Below are 18,107 nucleotides of genomic sequence, written 5' to 3'. Positions count from 1 at the left end.
TTACGAAATTATCCCCACGCCAAATGACTTTTTATTTTTTTCGAAAAGTTGAAAATCTGCCATCATAGTCTCCATGCATTCTTCCATTCCTTCATTCCTATTGAATGGTTGCCGTGTCGGGATTCCTTACTAACAGGTGCCATGACCATATTAAAGAAAGGTCGTTTATGAACCACTGGAGATCACAGACACTAAATTAATTGAAGTGATTTTTATTGATGGGCGGTGCACGACTCTCATAATTTTTCAGTAGAACCAATTCTTCGTTTTAACATTATACTCTAGATTTCCACTTGAAGTCTCATTTTGCAGCCGTAGCCATGATCGGAAACATCTTTGCCTCGGCAACTAGAGCGGTTTTTGGCAAGCAGCCAATCATGAACACGCTCATCCAAACCAGAAACAAAATGAAGACCCACAAGGCTGCAGCCAAAAGATTCATCAAGACAGGCACTGGAATCAAGAGAAAGCAGGCCGGCAGAAACCACGGCAATGGAGGCTTCAGTGCCAATTCTTTGCGCCACTTGGACTCGTTTGTACCAGTGGGAGCTAGGGGCCGTCATTTGAAGAAGCTCGAGGAGTTCTTCTAGACGAGGAAGACGATGTCTTTTTCATGTAGCATAACGAATCTTACCATACAAATTCCTGTACATATACTTGATATACTCCGTTCAGAATGAATGTTAACACTAATATACATTTGTCTATATATAAGAATGAAGCTATTATAGTATGCTTATGTAGTCTACTTGTGTTCGATCTCGATCCATTCGTCGGAGCCTTCTTTTTTCTTCAACTCAGACGTTGGAAAGTAGTGGTAGTTAGTCTTCAACGAGATGGCAATAGGAACATTGTCAAAAGACATTAACCTCAACTTAATGTAGGTGTTGTCAGGAATGTCTTTGACAACCTTCATCAAGCTGACGAGATCCTTGGTTTCGACGTCGTTCACATGGGTAATAAAACTGTTAGTGGCTATACCGTATTGATGAGCTGGACCTCCAGCACTCTTACGAGTGACATAGACTTCTGAAGGAACCCTTTCCATAAGTTGACGAACAGCGTAGTGCGGAGCCTGAATGATAGCTCCAGACCAGAAGACAACGTGTGAAGTGTTGATGGTCGTGGTATCGATGGTTGGAACCACAATTTCAGTTTCCTTCTTTTGTCTGATGATCCGAAACTTCAACTCTTGTTCAGTGAACATTGGCTTCAAGTCTCTCATGTTCTTCACAATGATGTCGTTGACAGACAAGATGATATCACCTGCTTTCAATGGGTTCTTTTCCTGGTGTAAAGTAGGGGCAGACACTCTTTCTACAGCCAAGAATTTGATTTCGTCTTCACAAACTTCTTCGAACTTATTGATCCATTCCTGTGACACACCTCTGGTTCTACCCTGGAGAATGGTTACGGAAGTAAACTCGGCTTCCAAGAGTCTCAATTGCTTAGGGATTTCGTTTACCTTCAATTTTTCGATCACACTCAAGACATCAGTGACATCCAAGCCCATTCTGTACATTCTATCACTGCCTTGATCACAAGTAGCTTCACCCAAGTAGGTGATCCAGAATGCACGTACTGTACCATCATCATCAGCCAAAACACCACTATCACATTCTACGCTGATCTTACTATCCAAGAGAATACACTCCAAGTTGGTTCCTCTGTAACGGGGCGACAACGAGGCAGGGGGGATGTTCAACGAAGAAACACCACTGATCTTCACATCATCAGTGACTAATCTCAAGTTGTAGTTGTAGCCAATAAAGTAGGATTTTTCACCTCTCTTCAATGGTTTGTCGCCAAACTTGGGAGTCTTGACATCAGCCAAAACCAAACTAGGGTCGTATTTCAAGATGGCATAATTCTGGTTAGGATGAAGGAATACAACCTTGGCTGGAACATCAATAGACTCAGCGAAAATAAGAAAGATATCGCACATATCGTGGGGTACGAATCTTCGGGAAACCAAGACGTAACCGTTGACTGAATCGACAACCACACCATAACAGATCTCTTTACGGTATGGGTAAGAGTCCATAGGAACAGGAGCGATAAGTCTGACTTGAACAAATGAACGAACCAAAGAAGAGCAGCCAGACCTGGTTTCATCGCTGAAGGGGATATCGATGAACTTGGCGTTTTGTGGCTCGTGGGATAATGGAGGAAGAGGTTTTTCCTGGAGATCTGTGAAATCCCATAATCCAGTAGTGTCGTTTCTAACAGCCAATCTGAAACTGGACTGCCAGTGTCTTTCAATGTAAATGATCTGAATGTTTTCTGTGTGCAAATCAGAAACATGTCTGTAGGTGATGGGAACTCTACGACAGTCTGGAATCATCTTCATCACTTCGATCAAAGTATCCAAATCTGGTGTGGGCATGTCGTCAACTGTTTCCAACAACCAGCCTGACTTTTCATAAGAAGCAAATTCAAAGGAGCCAGAAGCGTCGTTGATGAAAACTCCCTTGACAGGTATACAGTAGCATCTGGCGACCTGGTAGGAAAGATTATTAAAGGAGGCACCACCGACATCGACGTATCTGTCTGGAGTGATGGAATGCAAATCGCCAATCTTGATCATTTGGGTAATCACCTCTCCTCCTCTTTGGATGACAAACTTTAACTCATTTCCAACGTTCTCATCCAAGATTTCATCAACCTTAATAAAGGTAGAAATGTCTATGTCGTCAATTGAAATCAAGGTGTCACCTTCCTTGATGAGCCCATCAGCTTGACCTTGAGGCAAGACGAGTTCAGCTACAAGAAGACCAATTTTATTAGGAAACAACTTTCTTGCTCTGGCTTCGGCTTCCGGAGTTAAACCCAATCTTCTACATTCGTCATATGGCTTCAACTGCCACTCCACTTGGATATCGCCTCTGGTGATAGGTTGCTTCTTCTGGATACACTGTAATGCTCTCAAAGGTCTGTAGATAGGGAGAAAGAAATCGGTAGATGCTTCAGTAGAACCACCAGCCTGTAGTGCTACAACGTCACCGTCTTCGTTCACTACTGGAGAGCCTGAAGAACCTCCAGAAGCAGAAGCTGCAGCTTGGATATACTCAGTATTGAAATCATTGTAGGTCAAACTTCCGTATTCAGGAGCATTTCTATCGAGACGAGATATGAACCCAGCCAAGATAGACAACTTTTCACCAGCATCGTTACCTACAACTCTGATCTCAGTACCGACTTTAGCTAAGTCGGGCTTCAACTCCAACTGGGTCAACTGTAAATATTTCACTTCTTTGGGGTCAAACTGTAAGAACCCGAAATCATGCACAGGGTCTCTATAGATAGGCTTGACGACAGCTTCTTCGTGGTTGTCAAACACTACATAGCCACAGAAAGGTCCAGGACCCACCACATGTCTGTTAGTCAAGATCAACCCTCTGGTGGCATCTACAACAAAACCCGTGGCTTCTGAAACAAGCGAAGTTTCGGTGTCAAAATTGGACACATGCGTGAACTGAATAGAAACAACAGCGTTGACGACCTTGGTGATGGTTTCTTGCCACTGGTTATTGTTGGTGGTAGCTGGCAAGTCAAAGATCTGTTCTGAACCGTCAGAACCATAATCTTCGTCGACTTCGATATTACTGGTATTGTTCTCAGTAGAATGGGTTCCGTTGAGGAACCGTTTATTAGTCGACTCGTCAAACGAGAGTCTTCTTTTTGTGGGCACACTCATGTAAGTGGATGAGCTATGAATGTTGATCGAAAAGTGAAAAATCGATCTCTAAAATGATTTGAGTATATTTCCAACAAAAATTTAAAAAAAAAACGTGAAAAACAAGTCCTGCTTATCTGTTTGATAAGTTTCCTACAAAAGCACCCTCTATAAGTCCGTCAAAAGGTAGCCACTATTGAATCTTTTGGGTAGAGAAGAAGCTTCTATAATTAAGAAGAGCTAGTTCAACTTTTTTCAGTCCTCTATAGCGATGCGCGACGATTTTTTAGTGGGGCGTGATGGATTACTATGTAGAGAAGAGACGAGTATAGCTACATGGATTAGATAAACAGAATTCTTCTTTTGTGCAGCCAAACACTCACACTGTGATTGTATTCCGAAATCGTCAAATCTTTATTTCTTTGGCTTCATCTGAGTGCAATCTGAACTTATTTTGGCTATAGATTAGTGAAGAATTTCAACGTCCGGGTAATCTAGTACTATATCGACTTTTTACTTTATACTACATTGTCTAGGTGCTTGTCGACTCTAATACTCTGGAAGTCCAGGTGTTGTAGTAGTCCTCTTGCGTCTTTGAATCATAGAGAACATCTCCATGGAGCATCGAGCCAAATTTCTCGAGTAACCCCCATCCCGGACCGATTCTAGCCTCTCTCTCTTTTGTCAACTGTTGCTGTTGGACGGAGTCCTTATCGTACATAAACTGTTTCTCTATATCGCGGATCCAAGCTTCGTCGTTGATCCAGTCTTCGACTATGTCTAGCCATAATTGCATGGCTTTTTTCATCAACCCCCCCTTTTGGTACTGGAAGAGTTGATCTACGATTTTCTGTTTCGCACCCATTTTGGATGTGAGTATTTTATGGTTGATACGAATATAGGCAGAGTGGATCATTCCACAGGCTAAGAGCCATTCACTCTTTTTGACAAACTTGTGTTTGTGGACAAGAAAAGTCTCTACCATACGTGGAGTTATTTCAGCTGGAATAAAGAAACTGTTTGCGAAAGCAATAAAATCCACTATGGAGACGTGTTTTCTATCGTATTTGTATATGTTTAATTTTGTAGATTTGGATTTTTTCTTTTTGGGCAGTCCATCAGGCGACTCTGGTTCGGATTCGGAAGAAAATTCCGATCCTACTGATGCTGATGGACTAGCTGAGGGTTTTGGATTAAATGGAGACTCAATATTAAATTCCTTATTGGGTTTTCTCGGTGTTTTTTTTCGTACTGAACGTTCTTCTTCAGAATCGTCTTCGTTTTCAAGATCGCGTAACCGTTTAAGTGGCGACGAGATTTTACTCTTGTTTATATTCAATTTGAGGGGAGACAACTTGGTCAATCCCGTTGGAGTCAGAAGGGGGGTAGAATATGCCAGTTCTGGAGATCCTGCCGGGGAAGTCGAATTTGAAGAGGCATTCTTACGTGGAGTTGAAGTGCACGATCTGATCTGGTTCAAGAGATTGTCTCTGAAGTCATCTAGCAACTTGGCTGCAATCTTAGGCTGGAGAGGGATTCTTCGCACCTCGGGCTGTGGAAGACTGAATGTGGACTGGTACTTTTCAGCTGCTAAGAAGGCGCAAATGTGGAAACGAGCGATTTCTGCTCGGTTAGGTAAAGTGGGTTTCTTCTGAAGACTGAGCAGGTAAAGCGACTCGATGAAAGAGAGCAATTGCGGGGGAAATTTTCCATGGTAAGTCGGTACTATCTCCTGGAGTGACAGCCGGAGTTGGGTAGTACTCATAGCGAGTGCAAAGTTATAGCAAATGATATATAAAGAAGAAGAACTGTAAATATATGGAAATATGTTAATGAATAATTCAATTCAAGTGTATTCTATATACAGTACACAATGAGACTCAAATTGACCCCACCAAGAGGCTAGTAAACTGCCATCCTTGCAAGATGCAAGGGCAAGGCAGGAAGAATGCAGTAGGAATTGATACCGAGACCCAATCAACGAGTTTGAAAGAAAGACAAATTCGAATTGCGAAGGCTGAAACCTGAGCTCCTTAAAAAGAAAACCACCTAGAAAGGAATATCAAATAAATTTGCAATTGGAAGAATCCAGCTTCTTAGTGTATTGCTAGATATCTTAACCATTTTTGGTCATAAGTGTCTGCCCTTATTACGTAGTTTATGTAAATTATTCGAAGGTATCGAAGACTGGATTTAGATTACAGAAGGGTCTCATCTCGGTTTGTGTATTGGAGGTAAACTATGAGTTTAACTATTGATCTCATTCAATATCCAGGCTGCAACAGCTATTTCTTTTCAGTGTTTTCTTTGGAAGACAAGGATCAATAAAGAATTTACAATTGCTATAAGGATATAATTTGTATCAAATTTGGTATTTAAAGCGAAACTAACAGTGGAAGTATCCCATCTGAACTTGATTAAATCACAGAGATCACTTCAGATCTTGTACCTGAAGAGAGGATTCTCCTTGTCCGTTAAATCAGCAAATTCGTAGTTTTCGAACATATCGATTTCTCCAGCCTCAGCATATGCTCTATTCTTCTTTCGGTTATCCCACAAATAACTCAACCAGATAAGAACAAATAATAGTAAATTCAAAAGACCAAAAGCAACGATGCATGCTTTGGCTGTCTTATAATTTGGAGCTTCTGAATCCAAGAAAGTCTGCGGCCCAATTAAATTACCAACACAATATCCAACCAATAAGATAGCATTAACAGTAACTTTCTTGGTATGTCCAGTAACATTACTAGAAATATTTGCCAACAAGCAGATAAAAGCAATGGGACCGAGGGATTGCACTATATAACCGGCAAACATGATCTGGTTCGTCTTTCCGAACGCAAGCATACATTGGGCAGCAAATGTGACAGCATTGCCAAAAGTAGCCCAAAACATTCTAGATTCAACAAATCGATGAAGCCAGGCAAAAATGACACATCCGCAAATGTTAACTGCGCCAACTGGCATTTGCATTAACATGGTCTTTTTTAGCGAGTAGCCAAAGCCTTCAGCAAGCAAAATGCTTCCGAAGTTTGTCAATCCACCAGTTGGGAGACTGATACTCAAAGCAGCGAGAAAGAACAACCAAGTCCTCAAATCCAAGAGGGCTTCCTTGAATTGGTAAATTTTGAATTTTTTGTTTCCAAAACCTTGTTGATTAACTCTGATACGCTCGACCACTAACTTCTTTTCTTCTTCAGTGAGAAACCACGCTTTGGTGGGCTTATCAGGAACATGGACTAAGAAAACTAATCCAACGAAAATAGTGATTACACCAGTGACGATGAATATTAGCTTCCAAGCTTGGATAGAGTAGGAATCTTGATGAACCACAATTGCATATGCAATTGCTGAACCAACGATAATACCGAACCCAGTACTAGCAAACCACCAAGCAGTACGAAGAAATATTTCATCTTTGTATTTGCTTTTCTCTTTTGCACCAGCGTCAGGATTAGCACCACGGTAATATTGACTAGTTATAATGACCAAACCTGGAGTAATTGAGCTTTCGAGTATTCCAAGGATAGTTCTTAGTGCTACAAAGCCAGCGTAGTTTGGAATTGAGTGAAGACATAGAACCACACCCCAAAGAACAATGAAAACGCTTAGTGTTTTAGAAACTGGAAACAGTTGCAAGAAACGTACAGCAGGAAATTCAAATACCATGTAACCCAAGTAAAATGCTGAGCCAGTCCAAGAATACATATTGCCATGCATTCTCAATTCAGTACGTAATCCGAGAATGGAAGCTAGTGAATTGGTCAATTTATCCATAAATTGAATGGCATAGAGACAGCATATAATTGGCATTAAAAAGAAGTCAATCTTTCTTAGAAGCTTTGCATCTCTTGATTTGTCATATTTTGGGTTTTCTGTTTTATTTCTTATTGCATACTCCATTGCATCATCAACGTCTCCGTCAGGTTTTGCCTGCCTGCCTGTCAGCGGACTCGAAATTGAAACCATAACATTGTCCTTGCTGTCAATATTTTCCTCTCTTGATGACATACTCACCAAATGTACAGAATGCTTATCCTCCTGCGAAGAGATCATCATCATTGTTTTTCGAAGGTTGGATTTATTGAAGACTTCTATCTCCACATTCAGAAAACATTATTGGATATTTATATTCTCTTGCTCTTCATTAATCGATTTTTTCCCCACATTTTTTCTGTATCTTTTGGTAAGCTGACATTTGACATGGAGCTTGCTTATTGTATCCTTTCACTAAAGCATTTTGATGAATATTCAAATGTGGAGATTATGTAAGGTTTGGAGAGAGGAGCTTTCACTCAAGAGCTGAATTCGGTATATTTTTAGAAAATGAGATGCGCCAAGAAGAACAAAGCGGAGAGTATATAAATTATCGGGGAGGTAAGCGGGAGTATAAAGATTTATCCGAGATTCTTCAGGACGCTGTTTGCAAGATAAATGGTAGGTTGCAAAATCCCGGATTTAGATCGGAACGGTAAGCGCGAGCTTTTCTTATCATCCTTTGATCCAACTCTTCTGGTATGCAGGATACTATTTGGTCACGTGCAGAATATGGTTTCAGTAACATAAGTAAAAGTGCTGAAGAGTCAAGAAATGACAAGCCAGTGTATAAGCAAAGGTATTATATTGGTTACAAATACAAATATGTAGTCTTATTGAATTTGTGCTACCTCTACTACTCGTGCTCCATCCCTCTTGTGGCCTCTCAGCTCTTACTAATTACTCTGCTAGTCACTACCACCTCTTTGTCCGGGTAACGCGCACTTGAACCAACCAGAATCAAACAAATTTTGGTTATTCATGTTCACACTAATTTCTACGCAGATGCCAAAGTCTCATTTACAAGCCATCTGCATCGCATTATTACTAACTACATTGTAATGTTGTCCAGAAATTTGATAAGACCGGTTTCCGCTACCGGAGTGCGTGCTTTTGCCACGAGCCGTGGTGTTTTCCAATCCAAAAGTGTTGACATTCTTGAACAGCAGTCTACTGGTAAAGAAATCGTTTCGGGAGCCCCCAAGGACTTGATCACCTCCAGAGTAGTAAGAATATACAAGGAATCCAAGCCTGCTACGCAATCGGGACACTACAACGGTCATCTCTGGAAATTGGACTGGGACGTCTTGGGCAAAAGTAACAGATGGGAAAACGACTTGATGGGGTACCAGGGCTCTGGTGACTACATGCAAGGAACCATAATGAAGTTCGACACCAAAGAAGCAGCCATCAAGTTTGCTGAGGGCCAAGGCTGGGACCACTATGTTCAAGAACCAAAGACCAGACACTTCAGAAAGAAGGACTACTCCGCCAACTTCTACCACTCTGCTGGACCTTTGAAACACATTAGAACCAAGTAAGAGATACCATGCTTGTTTCTATTCATTGTACTTTATTTCATTTGCATTGATGTCTCTAAAAGTAAAAGTTAGGTTGGCATTGACGAAGTCGTTTGACTAAATTGCGATTAAGCTCTTCCATACTAGTCTGTAGCAGCATTTGCATCACATCTCATCCGTGGTGCTGGAGACACAGTGCTCATTTTGCATGACTTTGTCTATATATTTCAGATATATTATTCTATTATTACAATACAATCACACGTTAGACTCAGATGTAGAGCTGGATGGATATCTTCTTGTTGAGAGGTTACAAATGAAGATAGTTTTCTAGTTCCGGTATATGGAATTTTTCACTAGTAACATAAACCAATAGAGAAATAAAGTCCAGTACAGTTGTTACGTTAACAAGTTGGAGATTGTCTAGAAAAAAATGTTTAATCGACATTCTGGATGCTCTCTATTCAAGTAAGCTCAGTATTTTCACCATTATCCTTCTCTATTCTACTCTACACTCGTCTCCATTTCATATCGCTCGTACTACCATTCTCTCCTGCATGACACGCCTACACCAGACTGCCTGAACAATTCCAAAAAGTTCAGTTAGCTTTTCTTAATCAACCGTGATTGCTCGTTAGCACAGAGACCATACCCACCTGTGATACTTTCTCACCTTACGGCGCTGTTCGCACCCATTGAAAGAACGCGTCTGTCAAAGAACGAGGCTAATACGTTTATTCGTTTCACAGCTGTGTCTAGGTACTTTTATAGAACTAACTATCTTGTTTATCGTAATCGGTGACGTTATTTAGCACAACATCAAATTAGACATCACTTGTGAACTCAAGCGTATTACGTTGCTGTTAGTATTCGAACTTCTGATCTGAACTGAAAGCGTCTTTTTTTTACGTTTAGTCTATCACTATTGATTCTATTCCATACACTACAACACCTGGAGAATCCATCAATTGTTCATATCCTCCTTTCATAACCAGCATCTAGATATATCACATGTCACGCCACAGAGGATTCAGGCGAGAACGGAGTCGATACCGTTCCTTCAATAATAACGATTACGAAGATGATGACAGAGAAACCAACGGATCTACTCGAGGAAGCCGCTATCCCAAAGATAGTCGATATAGCCATAATGACTCTGGCAACTCGCAGAGCTCTTCAGTCAGACTCTCAAGAGTACCATCTGGAGAAAGATCACCCAGCATTGCCTCAGGCCACGGCTTCAAACTGGAGACTCCAGATATCACCTATCTGAATATCCCGGGAACTGATCCTGTGACAGGAGAAAACAGTGCCGACAAGAACTTCACCAAACTTTTGCATCACATCGACTTTTTAGGAAAGTTTCCCCAAAGCAGAGACACAGACGTAAGGAAAAATTACCGTGTAGTGTATGATCCCGAGCTTGACAAGAGTCTCACGAAAGAAGAACGTAAGTCTAGAACTAAAAAAATCAGGTTCAACGGTGAGTCGCTTCCGTTTCTGGAAAGAACCGATCCTAGAACAGCAAATCTCCAGTTCTATTTCCAGAGACCAAACAAGAAATCAAAGAAATTCCCCTTTAAACAATTGCCTCAACCTAAATTTGCCTTTGACAAAGATTCATTGGGTCCAGCTCCGCAAACTGAGCTTGTAGTCTGGGACTTACCAGCTACAACTAATGAGGTATATTTGACTAATTATTTTAAGAGCTATGGTGATCCTATTCAAGACATGAAATTCGTTAACGACCCAATAAATGCCGTGCCGTTGGGTATTGCAACGTTCAAATTCCAAGGACCTCCAGAGAAAGCTATGAGATTGGCTAAGAAGCTTATCAGCATTATCAGAGTAGAAGGAGCTAAAGTAGATGGAGTAGACCTCAGAATTGCATTAAACGATAATGATAACAACTTGTTGAAGAACAAGATCGATTTGGCTCGTGATAAACTCCGTGCTAGCAGGCAAAAGCGAGAAGAGGAAGAAAGAAGAAGGTTGAGAAGACAACAGGAAGAAGAACGAGCCAAAAGAGATGAAGAACGCAAGGCTGCTGCTGAATCCAAAAGACGAGAAGAAGAAGCTAAGGTGGAGAAGCTTCAACATCAAAAGACATCTGGCAAGAACCATTCTAAATTCAAACCCAACACTAGCACGCTTTCAATTAGGCACCACAATAAAGTTGTACCGGGCGTTTTCTTGCCAAAGGAATTGGTCAAATACATCAAAGATCGTCCCTATATCGTTATACATGACAAATACGTTTCTGCCAAGAAGGTTTCGTCTCAGGATATCAAACGTGCTTTGAACAAATACGACTGGACAAGAGTATTGTCGGACAGAACTGGTTTCTTTATTGTGTTCAACAGTTTGAAGGAATGCGAACGATGCTTCTTTAATGAGGATGGAAAGAGGTTTTTTGAATTCAGACTTTACATGGAACTTGCTATTCCAGAAGGTTATGACACTAGTTCTATAGAGTCCGCTGAGGACCTTCTAGAGCTTCAAAACAAGAAACACGACATCTTGGAAGAAGCAACCAATATTTTGATTAAGGAATTCGAAACCTTCTTGGCTAAAGACATTAGAGAGAGAATTATTGCTCCAGCTGTTTTAGATTTATTGAGCCACGACAAGTACCCCAAATTGGTTGAGGAACTTAAAGCGAAGGAAAATGCTTCTAAACCTACGTCGTTTGTCAGCACAAACGATCAGCTCAAACAGTCTGCACTTTCCATTCTTGCCGGACGCAAATCGCAACAGTCTCAATCTCTACCCTCGTTCAAAAAGAAGGTAGAATCTCCTACCAAGAATAAACCACTTAGGAAGAGTCTCATTCCCATGCAACATGCTCTTAACTATGATCATGACTCAGATGAAGAGGATGAAGATGATTCTAGTAGATCTGCTACACCAGCTGCGCTGATCTTAAAAAGAGAACGTAGTTCTACTGTAACAACAGTAAACAATGAAGATAATGAAGAGCAACCGTCCAAGAAACAGAAGACTGGGTTGCAAAAATCTTTCTTATACGAGTCTTCTTCAGATGAAGAGATGGAGGATGAAGATGTTTCAGATGGTGCCGCGTCTACAATGGTAATTAATACAGAGGAGCTAGAATTAAAGGATGAGGGTGATGTAAAGAAGGAAGCTGAAGATAAAGCAGAGGAGGACATTGATTACTCCAAATTTGAAGCTAGATACCATCCTACGGAACGGAAGCCTTACACAGTGTATGCTGAAACGAACTTGTTACCCACTGATAACTTCAACTTGGATGTCTTACAGGATGTGCTTAAAGATGAAGAGGATATCAAGTTGGCCAAGGAAGTGTTGCAGGAAACCAATCCGCCTTCGTCTGACATCAGAAACATTGATTACTGGGCTTGGAAACAAAAGGATATCAGTGGTGCTTCTCAAGAAATTGTTGAAGATGCTGAATTGATTGAAAAGTTGGACTCGCGACTTGAATCACAATCAGGAGCTTTCAGAAGCGATGGTTATAGAAGAATTCCTGATGTTGACAAGATTGAGTATTTGCCACACCGTCGTAAAGTTCATAAGCCACTTCAAACAGTACAGCATGAGGAAGTGGAAGAAGAGGCTGGTAATAGAAATAATGAAGGTACCAATAGTGCTATCCAAAGTTCACGTGTCAACCGTGCCAACAATAGAAGATTTGCTGCGGACATTACAGCTCAGCTTGGTAATGAAACCGAAGTGTTGAGTTTGAATACGTTGACCAAGAGAAAGAAGCCGGTGTCTTTTGCCCGTTCTGCCATTCATAACTGGGGATTATACGCCTTGGAGCCTATAGCTGCTAAGGAAATGATTATCGAGTATGTTGGTGAGAGTATTAGACAACAGGTAGCAGAGCATCGTGAGAAGAGCTACTTGAAGACTGGTATTGGGTCGTCGTATCTTTTCAGAATCGACGAGAACACGGTCATTGACGCAACAAAGAAAGGAGGCATTGCTAGATTCATCAACCATTGCTGTAGTCCTAGTTGTACTGCTAAGATTATCAAGGTAGACAATCAGAAGAGAATTGTCATTTACGCCTTGAGAGATATCGATGCCAACGAAGAATTGACCTACGACTACAAATTCGAGAGAGAGACCAATGATGCTGAGAGGATCAGATGTTTGTGTGGAGCACCTGGTTGTAAGGGCTATTTGAACTAATAGCACTGTAATATTCGCACTGTACTATAATTCTGTATGAAAGCGTACTAATAGATATAATCATAAATAGTGAAAACAGCGTAGATGTCAATTTCTTGCCGAAAGGGGAAATTTGTTTAGGTTTTTGGACACCAGTCAGCCAGACGTCATTAGATAACGATAGTGACACATGTTAGTGGAAACCGAGATGTAGCTAATGTGTTTACCTTTTCGCGAGAATTCACTGAAAAATAACAGAAACGTCTGAAGACCTGCTATTTTTTTTTAGTACTGAAATTATGAAACTAGCGAAACTAGAAAATAGTAATAACCAAAACAAATTGCCAATTCAGGCAAGGACTAATTAGACCTCACCTTTGACTACATTTTGGCGCTATTAGGAAAACATATTACACTTTTGGATAGGACAGTTTCACCACATAGGTTGTCATTGATAGAACTACTGGATTGCTAAAAATAAGTCTATCTGAGGTCTTCGAAGCCAAACATGCTCTCGTTTGCTGAGTTCTGAACCCAAAGGGCATCCTCTACAATTCTGTACTTCTACGTACGTCTACAATTGTACGTCAACAAATGCCTTCTAGAAACTGTCTAGAAACTCTTGTAGAATGTAGTTATAGGGTTGTACTAGCTCCGTATAAAGGGCTCAATCTGGCGAAGTCCATTGTTTGCTATTGTTTGATGTTATTCGATCAACTAAGCTCAACCTGAGATTTGCACAGTTGCACCCAATGTCAATAGGCTAGCCATTTAGGGTTGCAAGTCTTGACCTTAGTAGCCATTCGCCGAGCTGCTGCCCTGTTTGGGGCAATAGATAAATAGATTGAAGATATTCACGTGACCCGCTCTCAATTAGGGTTGTTTTGGTAAATAAACGGGTGCGAGATTGTTTTGCTAACACCCGCATTGGGCAAAAAAATAACACTAATACAGGCCTGCGGATTTGTATGTGAAAAACCAACCAGCATTCCTATGCCCTAGCTGCTAAGACGGTCTTAATATAGGTTTAGTATATATCGCTGGAAGAATCCGAAACAATTGCTTTGCAGCTCTTTTCTCGTTCTTGACGATATCCAAATTTTCGTACTAGGCGGTGCATCAGTGTGTTAGCACTTTGTCACTACTATCATACAAACCTCGAACCCCGATTTTTCACTAGACCACAGCTGAAAAATCAGCACAAGAGTCAAAACCCAATTCTTTCTACACTTCTGTCTTTCTACACTTCTATTCGTCCGGGTACAGATAGTAGATAGTTACAGGTAGAGATATCCATACATCGCAGACAGTCACAGCTAGTTCGACAACAGTGTCTCGTCTTCAGCCTTTTCGCATCCTCTCATACCAGCATCTAGTATAGATTAGCGCCAGCTTTTTCATTCCAACAGATTTTGTTTCTTCCACCACATTCACCATGTCAAATCTCCGTACACAGTCCTTGCAGCCGTTACAACCCTTGAGCGGTGGTCAATTGAACAACAGAGTCAACAATGTGACTCCCATCAAACAGCCAGTTAGACGTTTAAAGGAAAATGTGGAGACCATTGCACCTCCACCTTCCAACACAGCAAAGCCACAACAGCAAAAGAAAAAGAAGGAAAAACTCTCAGCGCTCTGCAAGACTCCTCCCTCAATTGTCAGAACCAGAAACGGCAGAGACTACCGCCGTGGGAACTTTCTTGGAGAAGGTGGGTTTGCTCGTTGCTTCCAGATGAAAGACTCCTCTGGTCAAATCTATGCTGCGAAGACCGTTGCCAAAGCCTCTATCAAGAACGAAAAGACCAAGACCAAGTTGCTCTCCGAAATCAAGATCCACAAGTCGTTGAAACATGCCAACATTGTCAACTTCATTGACTGTTTTGAGGATGACGTCAATGTCTATATTCTCTTAGAGATCTGCCCCAACCAGTCGTTAATGGAACTCTTGAAAACGAGAAAGAGGGTGTCTGAACCTGAGGTCAGATTCTTCATGGTCCAGATCGTCGGTGCCATCAAATACTTGCACTCGAGAAGAGTTATCCACAGAGACTTGAAGCTCGGCAATATCTTTTTTGATCCCGACATGAACTTGAAGATCGGTGACTTTGGTTTGGCAACTGTCTTGCCTTCTAACTCCACAAGAAAGTACACCATCTGTGGAACACCTAACTACATTGCGCCAGAAGTCTTGGGAGGTAAGAATACGGGTCACAGCTTCGAAGTCGACGTCTGGGCCATTGGGATCATGATGTATGCTCTCTTGGTAGGAAAGCCACCTTTCCAAGCCAAAGACGTTCAGGTGATCTACGAAAGAATCAAGAAGACCGAATACGGTTTCCCTGAAGATAAGCCTATTTCTGACTCTGCCAAAGCATTGATCAAGGATTTGTTAAGTTTGAATCCTATCCACAGACCTACCATTGACGAAATCTTGAGCTACGAATGGTTCAAGGGTCCGTTCCCAGAAAAGACTCACGAGTTGAGTTTGAACGGCACACCTTCTGGACTTGACCAGATCTCGTTGGCTCAATCGGCTTTAAACTTCAACAACACCAAGACCAATGCTGGTATCTATACTCCTAAGAATAGGAACCCAGTGGAAATCTTGAGATCTGACTTGCACTCGGAGCAACCTAGAGCCATGCTTCCACAGTCATTGTCGCCTAATGATACCAAGAATAAGTACGAAGAGGTGGATCCAACGCTGTTAGGCAGACCCAGAAAGATAAACCTCAGTAGCAACTACTCTACTACTCTCAAACGTCTCAATAACATCTGTTTGGAAACGTACCAAAACATGAGAAGATTGCAGTACTCTCAACACGAAAGTATAGATGTGATGGAGTTGCCCAGATGCGAGAACCCTACATTAATTAGCAAGTGGGTAGACTACTCCAACAAGTATGGCTTCTCGTACCAGATGAACAACGACGATATCGGAGTTTTGTTCAACGACGGCAATACCTTGTTGAAACTTCACAACTCTGACCGCTTCTTGGAGTTGATCTACCATGAAAACGAAGGCTGGACCTGTATTGAGAACTCAAGCAGTCATCCACCCACCCAGACCAGAAGACAATTGGAGATCGTTGACTTCTTCGCCAAATACATGAACAGCAACTTGTCCAAGGTGAGCGAGAACGAAGAAAGAAAAGAAACAGTTTTCTTAAGACGCTACACTAGAACTCCGGAATACATTATGTTTGAAATGACGAACGGGAACTTCCAGTTCAACTTCAAGGACCATCACAAAATCTGCGTCTCGAAGAACGGATTGGCCATTACTCACATATCTCCTAGCCGTGCCATACAAACACATCCCTTGATCTTAATATTAAAGCAGGGCAACTTCCCCTCCGAAGAAGTGCCTGAATGCTTGGAAAAGATTGCTGTTATCAAAGATGCCATCAAGAAGAAAGCATTCAAGGAAACCTAGCTTAACCTAGCTTAACCAATACCTCGACAATGATCCATTGTCCATATTTTTCTAGCATATACCTTTCAAATTTCACTATTTGATAACGTTCATCACTCTTTACGTCTGCTTTTGTTTTGTTTGTTTGCTTTGTCAACTATTACTACCTTTGCATTTATCCCACTACTACTTGCATCTATTACCTTACTAATTCAGTTCCTCATCTTCTTTCCGTATTAATTTTAGATTGCTTTCTGCGACTGCTTGCTGAAAAGTTGTTGTCGTAGACAAAATTACATATATATTAATATACATTCCAAATATATAATTATAATAGAAGTAAGTTCGAATGCTGGTGTAGCTTAAGAATACATTGTGTGTTCAGATTGTGAAGTGAATAGCCTGTAGCTAGATATGGTACAGATGGTGCAATGCTGGGCCTTGTGGTGATAATAATATATATAATATATCATGACAAAATATAATGACAAAATCATGACGAAAGGAGATGATTGACGAAAGAATACATGGAAGTCATTAATGAATTGAAGTTAATAATCATCTTCATTAGTGTTCAACAAGGACTTAAGAGCCCATTCGTCCTTGAATCTGTTCTTGATAACGTCCAACTCGCTAATCAATCCCGAACAGGCATTCTTCAACGCTTCTCTGGGCGAGTAATCATCTTCTGTCTGGATTCTCAACACAAAGTTTGCAAACAAAGGATGTTCTACCTTGTAGGCAGCGAATAGCACTCTTGGGTCCTTTAACAATTGTGCACGCAACAAGTTGGCCAAGGTGTGGTCTTCTCTTTCTATTTTAATAATGGCTGCGTTGGGCACCTTTGAATCTGGAGTGATCTTTATTCTGAATAAGTTAGTAAGGAACTCAAAAATATCGAAATTGAAAATGAACCAGAAAACACTTCATGATAAATGAAAACTTACTTATCAACACCATCTGGCAAGATGAACAACTCGAATCTGTCTGGGGCGTTCATGGTGATGTGATATTTGTATTTACAAGTAGGTGTATGATAGAAAAGAACTTATAGAATGAAGATTATATGATAATGTTGAATAATTCTGGATATACAGTTGATAGTTGCAGAGCCGAAATTTTCGCCAGCCCATGTGATAACGATCAGATGATATAACCACATGACAAACGGCAGGTGTACGTATTCACATGATCAACGCCACATGACTGATGACGACAAAGTGAGATAAAGATCAGTTGGCTGTGGTGCCATTCGGTGGGCCATCGGTCCTGCACATCTGCATTCATGTCCGGGTAACATACAGTTACCCGGCGCCTCTCCAATCTCGGTTGGTTTTCTGAATCCTCACTTCTCCAAATGTGATGAACTTGTTGGAGGCTACAGAGAAGTCAAAGCACGAATCCACTTGGAACGAACTCAGAACTCGACCAGAACCAGCTACCACAGTCCGTAGTACGAGTTATATTCAGTCACGTTTTTCCGCCGTGTTTACGTCTGAATTGTCCCGAGAGACGCCTT

At 41.2% G+C, this 18,107-nt stretch overlaps 8 protein-coding genes across 8 annotated transcripts; 4 read left to right on the top strand and 4 right to left on the bottom strand. All coding sequences in view use genetic code 12, as the record gives it.

Moving 5' to 3' along the window:
• Nucleotides 1-320: 320 nt before the first annotated feature.
• Nucleotides 321-590, top strand: PICST_62530 (predicted protein; the record flags this gene model as incomplete). The annotated part of the gene is made up of 1 exon (XM_001385757.1): nt 321-590. The coding sequence occupies one exon, from the start codon at nt 321-323 to the stop codon at nt 588-590; it is 270 nt and encodes an 89-aa protein (XP_001385794.1).
• Nucleotides 591-745: 155 nt separating this feature from the next.
• On the bottom strand, nt 746-3,697 carry PDZ1 (hypothetical signaling-associated PDZ domain containing protein; the record flags this gene model as incomplete). Its single annotated transcript, XM_001385418.1, has 1 exon — nt 746-3,697. The coding sequence occupies one exon, from the start codon at nt 3,695-3,697 to the stop codon at nt 746-748; it is 2,952 nt and encodes a 983-aa protein (XP_001385455.1).
• A 511-nt stretch (nt 3,698-4,208) lies between these two features.
• On the bottom strand, nt 4,209-5,441 carry PICST_62776 (predicted protein; the record flags this gene model as incomplete). Its single annotated transcript, XM_001385417.1, has 2 exons — nt 4,209-4,804; nt 4,853-5,441. 2 exons carry the CDS (start codon nt 5,439-5,441, stop codon nt 4,209-4,211), a joined length of 1,185 nt encoding a protein of 394 aa, XP_001385454.2.
• Nucleotides 5,442-6,112: 671 nt separating this feature from the next.
• DAL9 (allantoate permease) lies at nt 6,113-7,690 on the bottom strand (the record flags this gene model as incomplete). The annotated part of the gene is made up of 1 exon (XM_001385416.1): nt 6,113-7,690. One exon carries the CDS (start codon nt 7,688-7,690, stop codon nt 6,113-6,115), a length of 1,578 nt encoding a protein of 525 aa, XP_001385453.2.
• Nucleotides 7,691-8,679: 989 nt separating this feature from the next.
• On the top strand, nt 8,680-9,036 carry NUO21.2 (NADH-ubiquinone oxidoreductase 21 kDa subunit, mitochondrial precursor (Complex I-21KD) (CI-21KD); the record flags this gene model as incomplete). Its single annotated transcript, XM_001385756.1, has 1 exon — nt 8,680-9,036. A coding segment is annotated over one exon (357 nt), but the record flags the coding sequence as incomplete, so codon positions are not given.
• Nucleotides 9,037-10,026: 990 nt separating this feature from the next.
• Nucleotides 10,027-13,194, top strand: SET1 (histone methyltransferase involved in gene regulation; the record flags this gene model as incomplete). Its single annotated transcript, XM_001385755.1, has 1 exon — nt 10,027-13,194. One exon carries the CDS (start codon nt 10,027-10,029, stop codon nt 13,192-13,194), a length of 3,168 nt encoding a protein of 1,055 aa, XP_001385792.2.
• Nucleotides 13,195-14,280: 1,086 nt separating this feature from the next.
• On the top strand, nt 14,281-16,912 carry CDC5. The gene has a single exon (XM_001385754.1). The coding sequence runs from the start codon at nt 14,609-14,611 to the stop codon at nt 16,607-16,609; it is 2,001 nt and encodes a 666-aa protein (XP_001385791.2). The 5' UTR covers nt 14,281-14,608; the 3' UTR covers nt 16,610-16,912.
• Nucleotides 16,913-17,139: 227 nt separating this feature from the next.
• On the bottom strand, nt 17,140-17,588 carry RBP11 (RNA polymerase II core subunit; the record flags this gene model as incomplete). The annotated part of the gene is made up of 2 exons (XM_001385415.1): nt 17,140-17,455; nt 17,536-17,588. The coding sequence occupies 2 exons, from the start codon at nt 17,586-17,588 to the stop codon at nt 17,140-17,142; spliced, it is 369 nt and encodes a 122-aa protein (XP_001385452.1).
• Between the last annotated feature and the right edge of the window lie 519 nt (nt 17,589-18,107).

This window comes from Scheffersomyces stipitis, chromosome 6, assembly GCF_000209165.1.
Source record: "Scheffersomyces stipitis CBS 6054 chromosome 6, complete sequence".
Taxonomy (NCBI): domain Eukaryota; kingdom Fungi; phylum Ascomycota; class Pichiomycetes; order Serinales; family Debaryomycetaceae; genus Scheffersomyces; species Scheffersomyces stipitis.
This window is presented reverse-complemented; position numbering and strand designations above follow the sequence as displayed.